Raw genomic sequence first — 23,136 nt, 5'->3', positions numbered from 1 at the left:
TGCTCTCATGGGTCTAAGATGTTACTTTAAATCCAAACTAACCTTAAAAACATAAAAAGTCCCACAAAAACCCCAAAACATTGACCAATTAAGGCATTATAATCTGTATATTATATATGCTGTATGCGCTGGCTAATACTGACCATCCTTTTTGTACATTTATATCAACTCTTTATAATAATGGTGGTCCCACAAAGGAAGTAAAACTGTTATTTTTTTTGTAACATAAATGGCTTAATTACTGTGGAAAGTACATTTAGATTGATGAATACAAACCTTAAAAATCAATAACACATGTATATCTTTAACCAAATCTCAGTTCTTTACCAGTACAACTTTATATTTGAATGATGGTTAATTTTGGCATCACTGCCGACATGGAGAATTAATATTCTCTATGTCACATTATCAAGTGCAAATCATTGCAGTGGAGTTCACAGCGTTGTTGTGCTGCCGCCTGCTGAGCTGCATCCAACCACAACCAACTCCACCAATCAGACATTTAGGACAGCCAGCATGGAGCCTGAAATGCAGAAACCCAGAACAGCAACAAGTTTCCAAGACACCCACTACTGCTGGTGAAGCGCACAGTAATAATAAGGCCAACTATGAGAACGCGTCAGCATTTTTAGCGACTTGAAGCATCTCTCATCTCAATTGCATCAGCTGGACGCTGATTAGAGAATTTGCTGTGTCAGATGGGGATTCAGACCAGTCAGCGAGACACATTCTGCCTGTCCCCAATTTATTATCTCAAAACTTCATGTTATTGCAAGGTCCTATTTTTCTCCTTATTACTAACCAAATATCACTTCTCATTCTATCGTTATTTCACAAAAACATATATAATTAAATGTAACCGTTCTTTTAATAGCATGATAAGTTGTTCTAATGAGAAACTTTCATGCCACATAGTGAGTCTCATTAATTAACAGTGTTTCCCACACACAGACTTACTTGGCAGGCCGCCCAGGTATATTGGCAGCAGTCAAAGTATGCTGTCCCATTTCAGCATTTTTTATTTATTTATTTTTCAATCTGTCTGAAAGAACAAAGCTATTGCCGCTGCTCAGCACCGCGTCAGTGGAGGAGAAACCCTTCGTGAAACACAGAGATCAGAGGACAGAAAATGCTGCGGCCGTCAACGCCTGCAAAACGCAGAAGAGACTCTCACGCTGAGCTCAAAAGAAACAGGTGTTCAATAACAAGGTAAAAAAACATAAATACAATATTTTGGGCTGGACTGCGGCAGCAGAGCCAGAGCTACAGAGGGAGATTCTGTTCCTGAGTGAGTGATCAAAGTTACACCAATGGGAGGACAAATGCGTCAACTTCAATTTCGAATTCAAAGCCCTCTACTTTCAGCCAACGTCCAGCCACATACTAGGTTTTGACCAAGGTATGTTTCTTTCAGGAGGGGTAGGGAGTCCAAATTGAAGGGGGAACACTATTTCCAAATTGAGGTAAATCTTATATTAGGACGCTTTATTTGACACATTTCCGTGCACTGCAGCAGGCCCTCAGAGAACAGAGGATGTCACCTATATGGATAATACAACACAATAACGATAAGCATATAACATGATGATGTATATGTGTGCTGGGTGTTGATATGTTACAACTGTAGGTTGCTTTCATTGTGTTGTGCGCCTCGGTGTAATTATTGCGTGCGTGTTCACCATCAGTTATCGTTAAACTCTTGCTGTATATTGGCAGGACGGACGGCTCCAGTTTTGGCAAGAAGAAAATGAATGAAGTCACACTTGCTTACCCAAATTAACAGAACCAGTGGTGGCTTAATTGAAGCTGTAATTACTGAATGGTTGCAACTATTATTTACATCATTTTCCCAATTGCTCCGCTTCATTACAGACGCCAGCGGTATCAGTACTGTATATTATTATATTACTTATTACTATGTGTTTGCATGGGAGAGTGTCTGTGTGTGTGTTCTTGCATTTGTTAGTGAGATAGGCAGGAATCTCTCCAGAGATGGCATTAGATCAGTAAGATGTTCTTCAGACAGTAAAGCCTATGAACATACGGCGTGTCAGTAATGCTCCACCTCCTCTCTCACCTGCTGTGTTCCAGATGACAAACTTCACTTAATACTCAATACACAAATAGAGCATCTACATGTTAGGACTCTTAACTGTTTAGTATTTCAAATTTGGACACGGTTGTGTTGTTTCAAACCGCACACTGCCGCTCCGCATTGACCGGAAATAACCTCAACATGTGAACACACGTGAAGGGAGGCTGTGGCTCAGTCGGTAGAGTGGGTTGCACACTAATCAGAAGGTTGGTGGTTCAATCCCCAGCTCCTTGTGTCCCTGAGCAAGACACTGAACCCTAAAATTGCTCCCGATAGTGTACCATCAGTGTGTTGTAAGTCGCTTTGGATAAAAGCGTCAGCTCAATGTAATGTAACACATAACTGCAGCTTTAATTATTTTACCCAGAAATGAAGGTGTTTTCATGTCCTTTGTTTAACACACAATAAACACACTGATTCTTCTGTCCAGCAGCAGCAGTGAAAAAGAAACACTTTGTATTGAGGAACAGCTGCAGCTTCCTCAGACGCCTTAATGTGAAAACTCATTACGTTGGTGGCTGCGCCCCTTTCTATACAGAGCCAAGATGGTGACCGTTTAGAGTGGAAAGTGTTCAGAGTTTCACACTTCTTTCTTTAGTACGTTTTTGAGTTCATCATCCTGGTACTTGTAGTGTACTGCATGTTTCTGTACTGGACAGTGTGAACGCACTGATGCACTTAAAATAAGTGTCAGTACACAAGTACGACATCTGGAACACGGCATTGCTGAATGTTAGCAAAGGAGCAGCGGCTCTGTTGCTCCACCTCTGTCTACACAGGCTGCGTTCAGGCACAGTATTGAGCTGTAGGTCACCAGAGTCTTTTATAGCAGCACGAGTGACCTCAACACACAGTCACCGTGGTTACATTGAACTGTAGAAATAAGTTTCAGCTCGCATTTACAGGTATATCATAGGAGTAAAATACAATACATCAGAGTTCATAATTGAAAGCAGGTGATATTGAAGCTTCTGATCTTTTAAACTCACACAGACTCGGACACATTTACTGGATCAAAGCAGGTTTCATGTTGGATCAGCAGAAGGAAATCAGCATTGTTTTTATCCATGGATTAATTTATTTTATTCATCTCCCTAGCCTACTACAGAGAGAAGAGGAAAGAAAAGCCATCAGAGCTGAGACGAGACAAACAGACAAACAAAAACAGCTGTAAATTCATCTAACACAAAGACAGATGTAAACCCAGCAGTACATCTCGCTTGTGTTGAACTGTGAAACCTCAACGGCAGAATTTCATGGTTGACAACTCAAGGCCCATTGGGTGCCATTAAAGGAGCTATTAGCTCCGCCACACAGCGACCAATCATCACACAAACACCACTAACGGCACTGCTAATACTCCTCCGTGTTTATCACAAAGGTCCGAGTGGACCAAGGCCACAACTGACATTCAAGTATTCAATGGGGAGATGAATCTTTTCTCCATCTGTCACACTTGTACCAGTTCGTATGTACATTGTGGCATTTGCTCCACATCGGTCTTGGATAAAACAAAGCAGAGGGTCTGATGTATGAGCACAAAAACAGAGAAATGTACTCAGTTCTGTTAGTCTGCCAGTAAAGAGGCTGAAACAGTCCGCATCTGTTGGACAATAAGACTTCAGTTAGTGAAAAGACTAAAGGAATATTCAGTTAGCTTGATGCTAAATGCTATCTGAAGGGCGGACCAATCAGCGACCAGTGGGGGTGGGGCTAAGTGCGATGATGCTAAAGTAGTTCCAACAATGCTGGCAGTGATAGAGTTTCGGCGCACAAAATAGATCACATCGTCGTCAATGTTTATTGGTTAAAGGCTGCTCCAAAAATAACCAGCCCACTTGGATGCAACATTCCCAGTGGAGAGGGACCAGACACATATATTCTGTGTGGCTGCAGTTTTTCATGTCACAGATATAAATAACTTCATCTGATTTACACTAAATAGATGAGAATAATAAAACCTCTGTTTCTTATTTAAGTATCAATGACTGCTTGCCATAAATGTCAGAAACAATAAGCAGGAGGAGACGCAGGGAAGGAAAGTTGTCTGGAAACATAACAGCGGCTTTCTGCTGCTGTTTGTTGTCTGCTGCATTATCAGCTCCACTAAAGTCAGTGATGAAACAGAGATGTAGATTTTACACCTGCTTTACAAATTATTGCATTTCAGACTCTGACTTCTTAAGGCAGCAACACATTTCCATTCCCTCCTCTCATATTTTGTACGGTTCAACAAAAACAGGAAAAAAACATCCAAGTTTTCTGTAACGCAAAAGCTCAGTGCAGCACTGCAGGAAATAAAGACAAATGCAACTTGACCATTTGACAACTTTGAAAAAAAAAATGCTAATTATTATCAAATTTGGTAACTTTCTGGTTTCATGCACAGTAAACCAAAGGAAGCAGCCACTGTAGGTGCCATGCTGAGTAAAACTGAGGGCGCTGACCTATCACAGTTTAGTAGTGTGCTCTCATCACTTCCCGATATACACTGTATATACAGTGGTGTGAAAAAGTGTTTGCCCCCTTCCTGATTTCCAATTTTTTTTACATGTCTGTCACACTTAAATGTTTCAGATCATCAAACTAATTTAAATATTAGTCAAAGATAACACAAGTAAACACAAAATGCAGTTTTTAAATGAAGGTTTTTATTATTAAGGGAGAAAAAAAATCCAAGCCCACATGGCCCTTTGTGAAAAAGTGTTTTTTCCCCCTCATTACATTTAGCTGACGCTTTTATCCAAAATGACTTACAACACACCGATGGTACACCATTGAGAGCAATTTTTTTAGGGTTCAGTGTCTTGCTCAAGGACACTTAGGCATGTGGACAGGAGGAGGTGGGATAGAACCACCAACCTTCCGATTAGTGTTCAACTCACTCTACCAACTAAGCTACAGCCTCCTGTTAAAACATAACTTAACTGTGGTTTATCACACCTGAGTTCAATTTCTCTAGCCACACCCAGGCCTGATTACTGACACACCTGTTCTCAATCAAGAAACCACTTAAATAGGACCTGCCTGACAAAGTGAAGGAGACCAGAAGATCCTCAAAAGCTAGACATCATGCCGAGATCCAAAGAAATTCAGGAACAAATGAGAAAGAAAGTAATTGAGATCTATCAGTCTGGAAAAGGTTCTAAAGCCATTTCTAAAGCTTTGGGACTCCAGAGAACCACAGTGAGAGCCATTATCCACAAATGGAGAAAACATGGAACAGTGGTGAACCTTCCCAGGAGCGGCCGGCCGACCAAAATTACCCGAAGAGAGCAGCGACGACTCATCCGAGAGGTCACAAAAGACCCCACGACAACATCCAAAGAACTGCAGGCCTCACTTGCCTCAGTTAAGGTCAGTGTTCATGACTCCACCAGAAGAAAGAGACTCGGCAGAAATGGCTGCATGGCCGAGTTCCAAGACGAAAACCACCGCTGAGCAAAAAGAACATTAAGGCTCGTCTCATTTTTGCCAGAAAACATCTTGATGATCCCCGAGACTTTTGGGAAAATACTCTGTGGACTGACGAGACAAAAGTTGAACTTTTTGGAAGGTGTGTGTCCCGTTACATCTGGTGTAAAAGTAACACCGCATTTCAGAAGAAGAACATCATACCAACAGTAAAATATGGTGGTGGTAGTGTGATGGTCTGGGGCTGTTTTGCTGCTTCAGGACCTGGAAGACTTGCTGTGATAAATGGAACCATGAATTCTACTGTCTACCAAAACATCCTGAAAGAGAACGTCCGGCCGTCTGTTCGTGACCTCAAGCTGAAGCAAACTTGAGTTCTGCAGCAGGACAATGATCCAAAACACACCAGCAAGTCCACCTCTGAATGGTTGAAGAAAAACAAAATGAAGACTTTGGAGTGGCCTCGTCAAAGTCCTGACCTGAATCCTATTGAGATGCTGTGGCATGACCTTAAAAAGGAGGTTGGTGCTGGAAAACCCTCCAATGTGGCTGAATTACAACAACTCTGCAAAGATGAGTGGGCCAACATTCCTCCACAGCTGGAAAAGACTCATTGGAAGTTATCGCAAACGCTTGATTGCAGTTGTTGCTGCTGAGGGTGGCCCAACCAGTTATTAGGTTTAGGGGGCAAACACTTTTTCACAAAGGGCCATGTGGGTTTGGATTGTTTTTCTCCCTTAATAATAAAAACCTTCATTTAAAAACTGCATTTTGCACCTCAGGTCAGGTTACCTGGCGCCACACTAGTGGCAGCCTGTTGCAGCAGCTCCCCCCTGAGAGCCCCCCTGCTGTCGCGAAGAAATTTCCCCTCGGGGATTAATAAAGTGAAATAAAATTAAAAAAAAAAAATGTGTGTTTACTCGTTATCTTTGACTAATATTTAAATTGGTTTGATTTGAAACATTTAAGTGACAAACATGCAAAAAAATAATAAATCAGGAAGGGGGCAAACACTTTTTCACACCACTGTAGTATATAGCTGTACAATCTGACCAGCTTATTTTTACTGTAACACATTTATACACACACAAGTTTAACTACAGCGTTAAAATAAGTTATCCGAAACATGATGAGCAGAAGTATCATTTGAAGACATACATGCTGATGTTTGTGCAGAGTTTCAGTGGTCTTGCAGAGACACTGTTATATTCCAGGAAGGCAAACTATAAAATTCACATTGGCAAAGCTGACAGGAGATCCCCTCACTATTGCCTGCATGGGGAAAATAAGAAATACTGTTGTTGTAAACTAAGGTAAAGGTCTGTGCCGACATGACGCTCTCTTTATTTCTGCTTCCATCACAAGTGCTGCTGTTTTTCTAGATGCCTCAGACGGCTCAACACAGAGTCAGAACCTGGGCTTTGCAGATTCAACAAGCAGCATGACGTTAACTTCAAAGCAGTGTGCTACAGCGCAAACACTGCATGTGTGAGCAGTCCCAGAAAAAGATGGTTCACCGTCAGACTGTGCACTGTGCTACCTTTCAGTTTGTGCATTCACCTATGAGACAGATAAAATCATTCTTTGTTTGCGGTGCATTTGCATGCACGCTGTCTGCAGCTGCGATGGGGCCAAAGACAAACACACGCATGCACAGAAATAGATGCACAAACACGCCAGTGCTGGTGGAGGTCTGTGTGAAGTGAGGACGAAGACAAACACCGAGGCATCGTGGTGATTTATGAGCAGCAGGATTTAAATGATTTCAGTGACTTTCATGCATGGAAAGACGCGACACACTCATGCTGATCCATATTCAACAAGGGTGTCTTTGTGGTTGATGCACTGTATGTACGGTGTGTGTGTGTGTGTGTGTGTGTGTGTGTGTGTGTGTGTGTGTGTGTCCTGTAAAGGGCAGAAATCGGAGGCGGTACATCAGATAAGCCGGAGACAGGCGCTCACAGACACTGTGAAGTAGTGATAAAGGAAGTGAACACCACCCTCGGCCAATGTCAGAGCTGACTTTGTTGATCTTGATCTCTCTCACACTCTCACTCTCACCCCCCCCCCCCCCACACACACACACTTTCATCATCACAAATATTGTCTCCTCTTCATCATGTATTCATACAGTTTATATTATGGCTGTATAAGAAAGAAAGAAGAATTAGCCTCTCAGTCTTTGTCATTATAATGAGTGATACTTTCAGGGCTTGTAATTATTTATATATATAGTGGCAGATCACAACAAAGTAAAGTGTTGACAACATTAGCGAGAGGAGCTGCTAACAACTAGCGTTTTCAGTCTGTTTATTAACCTGCAGCACCTCAGCAGGTGGGACTGCTTCTTGTTGTGTAGGTGGACATCTGCTGCTTGTGATCACCATCCCCTGCATTTGATCCGATATCTGAGCGGTTTTATCTTCTAACCTGCAGCCCAACGACTGACGGATCTTTGGAGAGAGACGCTCTTCTTCAGCAGACTCACAAACACCTACTAAAAACTGGTTGCCTTCCATGGCTCCCAGTTCAGCTGCTCATATTACTGCTGCCAGAGTCGTGATGAGAATCAGACCGAACAGAAAGTGTTGGTGTTCGGTTTACATATGGGATTATTACTGGGTACCGAGCTGGTTATTAGGGCCCGAGCACCGAAGATACGAAAGCCCTACTGTTATTCGTAATTATAATGAATTACATATTACATAGTCAGCTGTCATATTTAGAAATCAGGTACACCATGGTCTGAGGGTTTACTGATCATTAGTGGTAGCTGCAATTAATATTACTCGCTGATTTATCAACAATAACCTGCAACATTGTACTGAGAGGATAAGCATCAGTGCTCTTGCAATTTTTAATCATCATCAAGTGGATCTGCTGTGCAACACAACATAAGTAAGCTACTTCAACTCACTGACGCGTGGCGAGCTGTGACGTTACACCAGTGTTTTAATGGGATATCTGCAGTGGTTGTGGTGAACAGGTCACATGACCTCCACATGAATGTGAATGTGTTGTGAGAAATGTACATTAGAGTGTGAAACAATCAGGTTGAAGATTTTGTACTAAATACTAGAAGACAAACTAAAGCAACACATGAGAAGCTAGAGGCAGATCATGTTTGGTATATCCAAGTAAAAGAAAAAAGTGATCAATTGTTCTCCAATTGACTTATTGACAGACTGATTATGTACTTTATTCTTACTTCTGAATGCAGGGTGATAATAGTTGAAATGATCTGGAAGTGAGGGTTTACTGCTTAAATTTTAGTTCCAGTAAAGAGTCCTCTCCTCGCTGAGAGGTGAGAGATGCTGCATGTGAGACCGAGTGCAAAAGGAAGAAGTGTGTTTCATTTTGACAGTGTCTCCAGTGCGGTTCCGCAGACATATGCACGTGGTAGAAGTACACCACATACAACATACAACACTATCACATTAATAATCAGCAAAATGGAGTCACTCACACTTAATGTCCACATGACCAAAACTAGTCGACATTTGGAGACTGCTGCTGCGACTATTTAGCAGGAAACATATCAGTATTCAGTTATCATAATAAAATACTCCTCCAGCATTTAAGATATTCTTCAAAGACTGATTGGAGTTTTTACTGTGAGAAAAATAAGTTTGGCCTTTTTACAGACTCCACTCTTATTATTTTAGATTATTATCTTAGAATGATGTACCTCACTTCTGTGGATTTGGTTTTTCCCCATTTGTCTCTTCTGATTGTTTTTTGTTGGCAGTTCCTTCTCCATTTTGTGTTTTTCAAGAACTTTGTTTGTGGAAAAAAAAAAAAAAAGGCGTTATAAAAACAGAGTTCTAGGAACATAAAAGGTTCTAAGTTCCCCCGCTGCAGACACACATGAAAGGGGGAATTCCCTCCCACCGTTCTTAGAACGGTGAAATAGTTCCTTCGGTCTGAAAATGTCTAACGTGAGTCTCCGGGATCGGAACAGGAACTTTAGAAAGGAGTTTTTGATTTGTGTGGTTTATCGTTCTGTGACATGTGACGGAGGAGATGTGAACTACTGAAGAAAAAAAAAAAAGGCACGTTGGTGCATGTAGAAATTCTCCCTGAAATCACAGCTATGTCAGCCAGGTGGTTTATGATAGAGGAAACAGGAGGTGTAAGCAGCTGCAATAACAAGGAGTGGCACTGAAACACACATGTAATGGTTGTAAACTGCCAGCTTTATCACTTGTGCCCCTTTGAACTTACTGGCTGGCTTTCGCTCGTATGGAGACAATGAGCCAGAGATGCAGCAGGGACATACGATGACACACACCAGAGCACAATGCAGAAGAGGAACATAATAATCCACAAGATGGAAGCCGACTGGGAACATATAACATTGCATTATGGCTTCCCTGGAAAAGGCAATCAAAATACATATAAAAGGAAGTGCTGCAATTGTGCTGTTTGAATATCACATAAACATTAAAGTGGGGAGGCTGCAGAGGGAATTGTGTTTTGCTTGTGTGCGAATGCCGCAGGAGTGATGGAGCCAATGTGAATGTGAAGCTTCTTCTTTTTTCAGCCTAGCTCTACTTATTATGAGAGTTGGTTACAAATGGCGGACACACAAAACCTACCTGCCGCCTGCAGTAGACAAATTCTAAAGATTGACGTGAGCGAACACACTGACGCAAGCAAAAGCATTGAGCTTTTTCCACACAGACGTATATTCACATATCTACAGAATGTATGAGGGTGAGGTACTGGAGGGAAAAGCAGGAACTAGGCATTATATGCAACTTCTAAAGAGGAAATCAAAAGAAATCTCATATTTGACGTGGATTTACCACCGTGCTAACTATAGGCTGGCTGTCAGTTCACTGTTTCTGCCATGTAGCACACAGCAGACAGCAGCCATGCTTTCATGAGTAAGACGAAGTAATTAGTCACCTTACTTTGTAGAAAATGACACTTGAATTCAAAGTGTTTTTTATCCAGCAGTGAGTCTGAGATCAGGGTCGTATTCAGGAGGCCTGCCTGCTGATTCGGCCCTGATTAGCACAATGAAATGAGAAGATGAGCTGATAAAGGTTCAAACAGCCTCCTCCTTCTTCCTCCCAACACTGTGGTACAATGGGAGTCCTTCAATCAGTGAGACATCCGTCCAACCGCACACACAAAGTGGTTCTGGTTCGTACACTGAGCAATTAAAGGAGATGAAAACAGCCTCTCTTCAGGTAGAGGACACTTTTGAATGCAAAACACCTCACACCTAGAATTATTCTCCTCAACTCACTCAGCAGTCATGTCAGACCACTTCTACACGTCAACATCTGGAAAAGAAAGCAGCAGCAGCTTTTTAAAAGGCTTTTTCCATTAGCTCGAGGGCGGTCTGTTTCGAGACACACTGTGTTGAAATGCTTTTTCCACTACAGCCTGTGTGCACAACATGTGTGTGCACTGGAGAGTAGACAGAACGTTTTTTTTTTTTTAGTGTCTTCTTGTGTTCAGCTCACTTTAGTTTACTTTCCTTCCTGTGCTGCTGTTTGCACTTTCACGTATCTTATTTCTGCCTCGTTTTATTATTCGCTGATCCCTATCTGCCGCGTTTGAAGCTGTGTTAAGTTACTGCTAAAGTGAACCAAACTCCACGTTAAAAGCCTTACACTGGTGAACTGCCAGGATGCTGTAATTGTGAAGGTGCAATGTGCTTATCACAGTTACAGCTGTGTGATTCTTCAATAAAGATATGAGGACATTGTGTGCTTCAGGTCGGGGGATCAGTTTTCATCACTGCAGGGAGGAGGAGTCCAAACAGAGAGAGTCACAGTGAGCTGAGAGCTTCACACCTCGAACACGTCATCATGGTGACCAGTTTTACTGTTACGGTACGACTCCTATTAAACCTGCAGATTTACACACGAGGTACGAAAAGGAAGTAATTACTGCTAAAAGTGGAGTATCAGCAACGTAGCCAGCGATGTCACAACGGAAGATTTTCTTTTTATGTGTTTCAGAGGTGTTAATTAGCGAGTCGACACAACGGAACCCGATTCAACAACATGACATCATTGTGATGTAAAAACAAGCATTTAAATAGTAACATAAAAAATGGTGATACCCCACTAACCTCCAGTGCAGTAGATATTCAACACTCCAATAAAAATACAATCAATTAACTTCTTTTCTTTTCTTTTCTTTTCTGAACAGCTGCGTCTAACATGAAGATTTTTGCAGCATTTGACCATCAGACAATTATTAATTATTTTAGGACTGTAACTAATGATTGTTTTCACTATTAACTAGGTTTCCACCAATGGTAATTATTAATAGTTGTAAAAGGAGTAAAAAAAAAATAATAAAAAAAAAATGCCCGTCCTTATTGCCCAGAGCCCATGTTAGTATCTTCACGTCTTATTTAATCCAGTCCAAAACCAGAACATATTTAATTTACAGTTATATAAAAGAGAGAAAAGCCTCATCTGAGAACATTGAACCATCAAATGTTCTTCTGCATGTTTGCTTTTTAATTGGAAATATAATTTTATAATGGATTAATGAACTAGTTGTGCCAGCTCTGAAGTACTTCAAGTTTAAAACTTAAGTTTAAAGTTTAATACTCTTTTTTCCTTTTGCGCATGTAAAATATTCTCTCATCTTTTCCTTTACACAGAAAAACAGCCTGAAGACTGAAGGAAACAAAATGAAAACAGAAGCAGCACAAACATTCAAACATGGAGCAACAAATCTAAAAACTGTTTAAAGCTTCAAAACCTTTACCGTCCATTAGATCTGTTTATGTACACATGTTGTTGACTCTACCCGTTAACGGCTTTTCCTGTAGATGACAAACATCAGCTGCTGTTACTTCTCCAGACTGTCAGTGATGCAGGCTGCACTGGACTTTATAGTTGGATGATATTGGCTCTAACTGGTTTTAGGTGCTGTGACTTTGTATTATTGCCTGAGCTATACGAGTCCCAAGCAGCCACACTCACATCGCAGCTTCAGTTGAGTAAGGCCGGAGATATAAACACGCGTTCATGTTTACAACCGGACTCCATTATAAGGGACACCAGAAAAACAAGGATATCATTAGAACATCCTGATTTGCCTGATTTCACAATAAACATGGAGACAATGAAGGGGGGGGGGTCACTACTTTGCTGATTATGAGATCCTTGGGGGACCAAACACACCATCGCTTCCTGCCTTACCGGTCATGAGTATATTGCATCCTGCGTATAAGTTGCGTTATTTTTCGGAGGATGTGCACAACCAATGCTGGAAACAAACAGGATACACAACACACAACGGCCTCAAGCTGCAGCAGAGCAAGAAAATGAAGTGAAGGTCAGAAGTACCTTGACATCTCGGTGGATGACGTTGTTGTCGTGGCAGTAGCGTAGCGCCTCGAGGATCTGTCTCATGTAGTGACTAAAAAATAAATGGTACACATATGTTCACATTTAGGTCATGGTTGTAAATAACAATAACAACAAAAGAAGCATCAGGGAGCCGCTTAGGAGAGAAAATCCAGCCCATATATCCTAGCTTATGTGGGAATTGTTGAATTGTTGGGTTTCTCTGTATAATATTGTAAAGTCTTGCTGTAAGGACTTTAATGTGTTAAGTGCCATGAAATAACCTGTGTTGTGATTTGGCTGCTATATAAATAAAGTTGAATTGAATTGAATTGAATAAGCTCACCTGGCCACTGCTTCACTGTAGACAAAGCCAGCATCGGCCCGCTTGACGATCTCAAAGCACAGGTCTGCTCCGTCCATACTAACAAAGACACAAGTTGAAGGAGAAAGAGACAGTGAGGGAGGCTCGATGTGGTGGAAAGGTCAGAGCAGGGATACAGGCAAAAAGGAAAGGTCACTCCTATCAAAACCTGGCTGCTGTGCCTCTCTGTGATTGGTCGTGGAGGTGAAATCGGAGACATAGGTCAGAGGAAGAGAAGCTGCTTCACGTCTCGTCTCTGTGGGTTCAGGTACAAACAGCTGGGCCACATCTGCCCAGATGCAAGCTGGTTGGATGGTGACAATATTCCTCCTCCACAGGCTCAGAGTCATTCCTCAAAAAGAGCTTGGAATTTAAATGGAGGTTAAACAAGGTCAACAGAATTGTGTGTATTTCAGAAAAAAACATAATTATACAGAAAACCAGGTGGTTCGGTTCAGGAAAACGTACTTGGTTGGATTAGTGAAAAATCATGGTTTCGATTAAAGTCATTTTATGTAAGTAACATTACTAAAGTAAAGTAAGTTATCTAATATATGTTACGTGAGTTAAATACATGTAATGCAAGGAAGCTCCTCACGTTTGTGACTCTATCACAGTTTGTACTTCCTCACATGACTTTCTTCGCCTCCGGTCATTCTTGTGTGCCAAACCGAGGCAAAACGTGACACTGACACGCTGTCCTCCGATGGACACACGGTGTGATACCGTGCTGCTGATCCGATAGTAAATTCAGATGACGTAGCACAAAGCAGCAAGAATTCTATCAACATCTTGGCACACTCTTCTTCTTGAATTAAATTACAGTGTTTTAATAAATTGCAGAATCAAATCAGGTAATCATTGAATAAACTCAGTGAGTGTTTTGTGTCAAAGCGACTTTCGTTATTCAAATTGTGGGCAAACATGTCCGTTTCAGAGAGATGAGAGCTTTGTTTGCCGACGGTCACGCAGCTCCACAATATTAACGGAGTCCTGCGGAGGAGAAGCTGCTGCTGCAGTGGTGAGCGCCTTTAATGCCTTTTGCATTTATAAACCCCAATGGAGTCATTTAGAATAAAGATACGGCTCAAACATTGACAGCTTCTCAGCCCAGTTAAAAAGCAGATTCCAGCCAGAGGTGACAGAGAGCCTCAGAGAAGAACCTCACCATCATTAAGCTGCTGGGAACCCACTTTTAAGCTGCGGCCATTAGGCCTGTGCACATTGTCTCAGTCCTTCTTAGCTGGCTGTTTACTTACACCACACACACACAAACAGTTGACTGAATAACAATCTTCAAAATACACACACTTAATTGTGACCCAGTCATTTAGCTAAGGCTGACTCTGTCTCTTATAATTGTCCTGTTCCCATTCTTCCCCCCCCAATTACTGGAAGCCTACTCTTTATTGTCACTAAGCCTCTGCGCCAATTAAACAGGGCTGTTATGTGGGACTCCATATTCTCTCCACCACACTCTGCCTGCATCGCTGGGAGGGAGACCTGAGTGTGCATCCATCCACCTTGTTTACTCAGTCATGTATTCTGCTCTCAAACAGCCACGGCACTCTCACAACCCTTCAGATGTACCTGTGCTCATGTGTGTGTGTGTGAAACTTGTGCACAAATGAGCTCCAAAAAAAACCGTGAAAAATCCCTTTAAATGGAGCTCACTTGCATTTCCTTGAAAGTTTTCTCCTCCTGCACCGAGCCATGCGATAGAACGACGCAGGAAAAGCTGAGCGTTTGCCTGTTCAGCGATAACAGAATTAAATGATAAAGGACTTAGTTCTAGAAGAGGAGGGAAGATGAAGATGCAGAGCAGGTCCGGGGGAAGGCGTAGCTCTTAGAAAAGCTGGAGGTAGCAGCAAGTGTGAAATCTTAATCTCATCTTTTTCCCTTCTTATACAGTATATAGTACTGCACTCAGCCTCTGCTCGCTGCCTCCCCCCTTTCCTCCCCCCTACCCCCACCCCCATCCTCAGCTAACAAGCTTTCTCATATCGGCGCTGATTATATAAAACCGCTGCAGGCTTCACTTTCTCTCTGTCCTGCTACTGCTGCAACCGCCCTCCTAACGCTGTCATCCTCACGCATGCTCCCATTCCCACCTCATCTCCACATGCTCCTGCAGGTGTAACCCTCCGTGTCCTCCGCCACCTACAGGTGTCATCTTTTTTAACCCCCCCCCAACCCACTGCCACACCCCCAACCCACTCCCACACCCCACACGTGCGTTGCTGTGTGGCTTTTTGATGCCATACATTTGGATCCCGTTGAGAGGAATTCTTGCCATGCGGGCTGACACTTACAACTCAAACACCATGTAGAGCATCCCATCTGAGCTGTACGTCTCCAGCAGCTCCACGATGTGAGGGTGCTTCAGCATGTGGCAGATACTGGCCTCCCTCTTCAGATCTGCAGACACACAGAGACAACGAGACAGGAAGAGAGATGAGCATGCAGTTCAGTATTATAAATGGAACACATGATGAGTCCTAATTATTCTGCAGCTGAAGCCAGAGTGGTTCTTATTAGGAAAGATGACAATACATCCATCACGCACTTAGGGGAAAAAAATTATACAATGTTACTACCAAAATTACTGATTTGATTCAATGTTTGTCACAATGAGAAATGTCTGCTATTTAAATGTATACCAGTCCTTGTCTTCTACTGCAGGCTTAGCGAGGGCTGCTCATTTGCTTCAGGAGGAGGCGATAACCACAGAATTGGGTTGAGTTATTGATACTGATACATTTGACAAATCCTTTTTATTGTTTTGGTGTAAGAATCAGTACAATAATCAGTTCAGATCAAACAGAAGAGGAGATGTTTGAATAGTGTGGAAGAAGCCTGTTTTTCTGTGATTTCACATCTGCCTTTCTGATGAATATTAAAGCTTACATTGTTCTTGAACTCTTAATTAAAGGCCGCTGTGAGCGTGAGGGAGGCTTCTCAGTGAATCCACGGATACACTTTCACCATTATGTCATTTAATGTTATCAGAGGACAAATTCTCCTGCCTGTTATTCATATCTGATAGCTCAAAAGCACATAAGTTGAGGCTCACGTTTTCCTGTTTGCTTGCGTGCTGTTTTATTAACCCATGCAGTTGACATGACACTCAGGATATATTGGGAAAACTGTTAAAAGGGGACTGAAAATCAGCTAATTTCATGTTGCATATCTTATGGAACACGCATCTTGTCTTGGTGCAGAAGAGATGATGATAATAACGATATAATAAATTAATTACAGTCAATTTAGAAAATGGAACTCTGAGTCTTTCTGTATGTTGAGCTTTGTGCTGCTGCAGTCTTCACATTCATCTGATGGCATTCGACTCAGACTTGTGACAGTAAAATGTTACAGGTCAGACCCACTAAGACTGCTGTCATGAATGGTACTTAAAAGTGAGCAGAGTGTTTGATCAGATGTGAGACTAGCAGGTTAAATAATGGTGTGCATGTCTGAAAGAGGATTTAGTATCTGTGTTGTTACTTTATAGCTTGGTATCACACGGTATCCACTACAGGATACCGTGTCAAGTGTTACGCTTTGCCTCGACTAATCGTGAAAAGAAAGGTGCCTTGGATTAAACCAAGTGGTAACCAACCGTGACGTCACCAGTGGGTTTGTGAACTGCTGTTCTGAAGCCTCAAGTTCAGCATTTTAGTCGTCGTCATCTTGTTATTTTGGAGCCAGAAGTGACCGTATTTGGACGATTGGGGGAGGAGGGAACGGTGGATCTGACTCGATGTGATTGACAACTTGAACCAGCAGAAACCTGACCGCATCACAGGCCTGTCAATCAAACAGACACGCCCCCCAAACGTACTGCTTTTTGAGGCCTAATATCTAATTAATGAGGTATATTAATATTTTCAGATGGACCGCCATAAAAACAATAATGAATGACTTAAGTGAATGAAACCATTAAGACAAGTGGAAAAAAAACCTATTGACTTTTGTATTTCATGAGATAAGTTGAATGGGAGTCTATGGAGCCAGAGCCTTTTTGGAGCAAACTCCTCGGCGGTATTGCAGCTCAAGGAGCTTCCGCATCGGCTTCATTTGTCAGACCCAGAAGCTACGTCCACTTTTATATACAGTCTGTGGGTTTAACCAACAAAAACCACTTGGTTAGGTTTAGGAAAAAGACCAACTAGAACCTGGTCTCGTGGGTAAAAGTCCTGGGTTTGACCTCCTCCCTACTCTGACTTTATCACTCCACTTTATCACTTCATCATTACCAACTGAAAGTCTTTCCATTAACACATCTAACACCAGCTGCAGGTGGGAGTGGGCCCATCTGCCAGCTTCGATTCTAACTTGGTGGGAGGGACGGTGTTAAAGCTGAACTTAATTCCAGACACAGGATGCGGGCGTGTTTGTTGCTCGGTAGAAAAACTGAAAGAAAATCAGTGGTTATATTCACGCGGTCTATAAATCTCTGCAGCGGTTTCTCTGCACTTCGTGGTGACTGATCTGAGCACCGCCGTGTCGGAGCGTTTTACGTACCGTCGGACAACAGTCTTAACCAGCAAGCTGTTCAAGATGTCTGTGTACACTTCTGTCAGCTCACCTCCAGATCTCTTTCCCCCCCTGTGCCACGTGTTGGTATTAGTCATGCCAGTGGGGGTTACGGCCTTGGGTGGCTGTGGCTCAGACGGTAGAGTGGGCTGCCCATTAACCGGTTCGATACTGCTGACCACATGCCGAAGAGTCCTTGGGCAAGACAAGTTGAGCACCTTGTATGACAGCTCCGCCCCAATTGGTGTGCGAGTCGGTGAAAGGGAAACAGTGTAAAGCACAAAGTGACAAAGTGCCATATAAGTGCAGATCATTTACCGTTTACCCGAACCATGATGTGAGGAAACTGGAAGGCACATTCCTTATTTGTCAGAAGTTCCCTCTGGCTCCACTGACAATGTGCCTCACGTTGAAAGGAACCTTTACACCTCACCTCTGAAACCCTTCCATGTTCTTGTATGTTCGAGGTAGTTAAATGATGTAGCCTTGTCAGATCTGCGGCATTTCAGACAACCCTGCCTACCTTGGGGATTTCTGTATATTTCCTTTGCCAGTATAAATGGAAAATGCATCGCACAGCATAAGTAGTGCACTCCTGGAAAAGCGTGATGATGACTCATCTAAAGAAGCGTCTCGTATGCAAATTGGCAAATTGGTTCAAGTGAAGTTCATTTGTTTGCTTCCCATTATTTTAGATCCTCTTACTGCTGCCTGGCAATGAGCATCTACCTCTTTAATTGGTTCCTAATGAAGAGGAGGGTTAATGGAGAAGGTTACTGAAGCTTAAAAGAACAATGCCGGCTGGCTGCTGAGAGGAATCACCGGGGAGAGATGACAGAGGAGAAACACACACAGCACCGTACAAACCTTCCTTCTCAGGAGACGAAAAGCAAGAATAAACTGTACATTTCATTCTGTTTTGAAAGGATAAAACAGAGGAAACTAGATAGCATTTGATGGAAGCAGAGTTTTGACAAGACTGATGTGCACAGAGACAAGAGACAAATCAATAATCCGTCACTGTCTGTCTGATGCGAATGGAAAGTTCTTCTGTCATGTAAAACGGGATAAAACGAGGAAGAAAGGATGGGAGGTTCAGGCAATTATGGGAAATTTCCCACCAGTGCCTGTGGAGCTTCTACAAACCTGCAAACATTATCAGTGGATTACAAAGTCTTCCAACCAAAATGTATCCAAACGGTGGCTGTTAAAAAGCTTCAGTGCTGCAGTCAACCTTCAACAATCAATGACAACTGCATCCAAACTGCATCACATACAAAACTCTTTCCCTTTCTAACATCATCCGCTTTTTAGGCTTTTTAAAATTTTCTTCTAAAAAACAGGACTGAATTCAATCCGTCACAGCGCCACATCTGCAAAGATAAAAGTGAAGAACCTCAGGATATATGGTAAGAGACATTTGGTAATTACAGCAGCTCATGCAATTTTTTTGCTTTTTTTCTTTACTCTAGCAGAACGTATCTTCATCGTCTTGTTATTATTATCGATCTCTAGTTAATTTAATTTGTGTTAGTTTCATGTTTAACCTCTAGCGAGTCGATGCTCACCTGTACGAGGCAGGAGCTCCTGAAGAGCTACGCAGACATTGTGCAAGGCGAGGCAGAGCTGGACGAGTGAGGAGACTTAAGTCTTGCCTCCCGTCGACAACAGAGGGGCAAGAAGGAAGGACAAGATATGGTAATCTTTGTGTACTAGAAACAGCGTAACCCTGAACATGTCACAGTGAAGGAGAGCATCGGTACTCCTGACATCCAGGTCGTACGATCAGCCTCGGGAGTTCTCTCAGCCTTCGTTGTTGTTTACATTCCACTGACACTGGTGACGGCGCTGGTGACATCATCCACGTTACCAGTGCGGTATTACAAACAAAACACACCAGCAGCTTCATGACAATGAATGGGGACTTCCACAATGTCTCTGATGCCAAAACTCGGACTCCGTTCACTCAGTATGTGAAATACAAAAGGAATGGGAGAGTAAAGTCTTGGACTTGGAGTTCCCCCGGCCGTCTGCGTACGTCTTGTAACCAAGCGGCAACCAGCAGTGACGTCACCTGTTGGTTTGTGAACGGCCGTTATGAAGCCTCGAGTTCGGAATTTGTCCGTCGCCATCTTGCTAGTTCGGAGTGCTTTGGAGCTGGTAGTGACCATATATCGGCGAGCTGCACTCCATCTGAAACACGGCGATACTACGTCCCGCCCACCGATAGCCGTAAACTGACTGCCCCACAGGCCTGTCAATCAAACAGACACGCCCCCAAAAACACTGTTTTTTTTAGGCTTATTGTCTAATTAATGACAGGATTGTTTTCAAATGGACAACCATCTCTTATCTGGAAAAGTGAATTTAGCGAATGAATTACAGAAACCTCGGCGAGAAATTTTATTGACTGAGAATTTTATGAGAGAAGTTGAATGGGAGTTTATGGAGTCGGAGGCTTTTTAGAGCCGACCTCTGGTGGTATTACAGCTGAAGGCACTCCTGCATCGGCCTAATTTTTCAGAGCCGGAAACTACGTCCAATTTTTATGTACAGTCTGTACATTTACCAAAGAAGGAGTACGGAGGAGCAGCAGGAAGTTAAATCAGATGGTTTGGGGAGATCCACCTCCAGCTCCACTGGCAAAACCAAGAAGGTGAAGCTAGTGGTGGACTGAGTAGATCGCAGAAGGTTCAAACAATATGCAGTGTTTCCCACAAATATACTGCCAAGGTATTATGGACACCTGCCCAAGTATATTTGGCGATCAATTTCAGCATTTTTTTTTTTATCAATCTATTTTTTAACCTGTCTGAGAGAACGACGCTCGATTAACAAGTGGACGAATGTCCCCTCGCTCTGTGTAGCAGAGGTTGAGCTCCGCCCTGAGTGAGACACACAGATCAGAGGACAGAAACCGCGACATCCAAAGCGCCTGCAAAACGCAGCAGAGACTCTCCCACTGAGGCAGAAAGAAACGGCTGCTCATAAATTAGGTAGATAACATAAATACGATATTCTTTGGCTGGACTGTGTCGGAGCTATAAAGCGAGTCTCTGTCACTGTAAGAGATCAAAGTTAGACTGAATGACTTTTCAAACTAAAAGCCCTCCAGTTTCACACATCCAGCCGTTTACTGGGTTTTGACTTTGACTTCTTTCAGGAGGGGCACGGGGTCCCACGTGTTACATATCGCTGAACAATATCAGAATTTTTCAACTAATTTATATCAGCACTGGCCCCAAAAATACAGTATTAGTTAGTCTTATTAGTTTTGCACTAAATGTACATTTGTTTGGTCATTTATTTATTGCTTATCATCATATTATTATTTGTCTATTCTTCTTCTCAATTTTTTACCTTACTTGAATTTCATTGAATCGTGTTTTAATCTACATTTTTTTCTGGCCTGTCTTACTGCTGCTGTAATATATCCCTCCCAGTGGATAAATAAAGTTTTATTTTAAAATGTGATGTGACATGTCAGTCTTTTGTTCACAACTTGTTTTTGCTGTTGCAGGTTTCAATACTGGATTTGATAAACAATCAGAACACAGCCTATCTGTCGACCATCCAATCTCTCAGACTTTTCATCCACGCATTCGTGCTCAGCAGCTGTTCTGAGAGGTTTTGAAGGCTGAGGCCAAGAGGAGAAATATGCATTATATACATAACCTTTCAGTTTACTCAAAATGTATCACCAAGAGCACTCAGCTGTATTAACTATTAATATTCATCTCTCCGACTGAAATAGCCAAGCTGTGCCACAAGATACTGTACATGCTCCATATGCAGTATACGGAAGAAAAACAGTCCACGTTCTCAGAGATATTTTCACCGGCTGCTGCTGCTGCTGCCAGAGGTGAATTATGGATGAAAAAACTGAATGGGAATGTTTCTACAAAGATTTGATAGGGTCGCATGAAATCTCCCCTCTCCTCACACTCACACTCACACACACACACACACACACTCTCACTCTCACACACACACACACACACACACACACACACACACACACACACACACACACACACACACTTGTGTGAACGAACTATAATGAAAAGTGTATTGTGCTGCCATGTATGCAGTGACATTTAATTAAGCTCCGAGCGGCAGCCATGAGCCGCTTGTGCTGCTGCGAGCCTTATAGCTAACATTAAACTAATCCTCCGAGGACGAGCACGATGCGTCGGCTGGCCCTATAACATGATGCTAAAGCAGCTAAAACCGGGATAAGTGGCTACCTTAAGGGCATCGCAGCCTGCCACATTTAATGTCATCTGGTGAGTTTGCTGCTTATGTCTGTCAGTGTAACTCCTGCTGGAGTTTACAATAGATTCTTCATCAAATGAGAAGCAAATTACCACACCAACTTAACTGACCCTAGAAAAACTGCCTCAGGGAAGCCCATTTCACTGCTTTTAGGTTGGTTGTGTGTGTGTAAGTCTGTGGAAGCAGTCAAAGATGGCAGCATGCTATTGATTCTGTAGCTGAAGAACTTTAACAGAAAAAAAATGATTTATTCATTAAACATAAAAAAAAATATGAAACTGTTGACAAGACATTGTGGAAAATAAGACTAGAGGGTGGACCAAGAACCTCTTTTGAAGGTGGAGGAGGTGATCTAATCAACAGCAACAATAAAACTCTTAAAACCATCTTCACTTCTATAAGTTCAGTCAAAACTTCATTCAAATTGTCAGCTGAAAAACGAAAACTTAAAGTTCTCACCAGTCAGTCTAGAATTGATCTATTCAGAATGTGTGCCTCAATTAACATTAGTCCGATATATAGCAGTACAATACAGTTACAACCACCTACACACTAAACTGCATTTATTGTGAATTGTATGCAGAAATCTATGACTTCATATCATGTTTTAACTTTAGCAGATGAACAGAACAGCAGTCTGTTTGTGTGACAGAAGTGCTGCTGGTAAACGGATTTCTTTGGTGCCTTCAGCGGTTGTATCAGAAAAGACGGCGTGGCAAACATCCATTAAACAGAGCTCCACAGAGGTGTCTACATTTTAAAATGCCATTTCCATGTGAAATCTGCTTTCACTTAGCTTGTCCTGGTTACTTTAGGCTGGAGGGTTGTCCACTGTTACCCCGACACCAAAATACGCTGCGCTTTAGGAAAATCTCCCAGATGGACTCCGGCGCTGGTTAGTTGCAGCGGTGGCAGAGTGTCGGCCAGTTTCGGCGCATGCCGATTGGTTAAAGCTGCTAGTTTCAAAATGAACCTGCAGTCCGCACTCAATAGGATGAAAAGACTGCAAACGATTCCCTGTGGACGGCGTGAATATCTGGGTCTGGGTACGCCGAGCTTGTCCACAGTGACAAACACAGAAAAAACAGCTCCATGTCTTCTGCTTTTCGATCTGAAACTCTGCACTT

The 23,136-nt window shown here is 42.4% G+C and overlaps 1 protein-coding gene across 1 annotated transcript in view; it reads right to left on the bottom strand.

Moving 5' to 3' along the window:
- caska (calcium/calmodulin-dependent serine protein kinase a) overlaps positions 1-23,136 on the bottom strand; it is a 140,277-nt gene that overhangs the window by 58,883 nt on the left and 58,258 nt on the right. The window contains 3 exon segments of the mRNA XM_069155115.1: positions 12,835-12,907; positions 13,181-13,258; positions 15,511-15,616. Coding sequence (XP_069011216.1) covers positions 12,835-12,907; positions 13,181-13,258; positions 15,511-15,616 — 257 coding nt within the window.

The sequence above is a fragment of the Embiotoca jacksoni genome, unplaced genomic scaffold, assembly GCF_022577435.1.
Source record: "Embiotoca jacksoni isolate LCO1_2020_lvr unplaced genomic scaffold, fEmbJac1.0.p SCAF_2, whole genome shotgun sequence".
Taxonomy (NCBI): domain Eukaryota; kingdom Metazoa; phylum Chordata; class Actinopteri; family Embiotocidae; genus Embiotoca; species Embiotoca jacksoni.
Note: the sequence above shows the minus strand (reverse complement) of the source record. Positions and strands in the feature narration are given on the sequence as shown.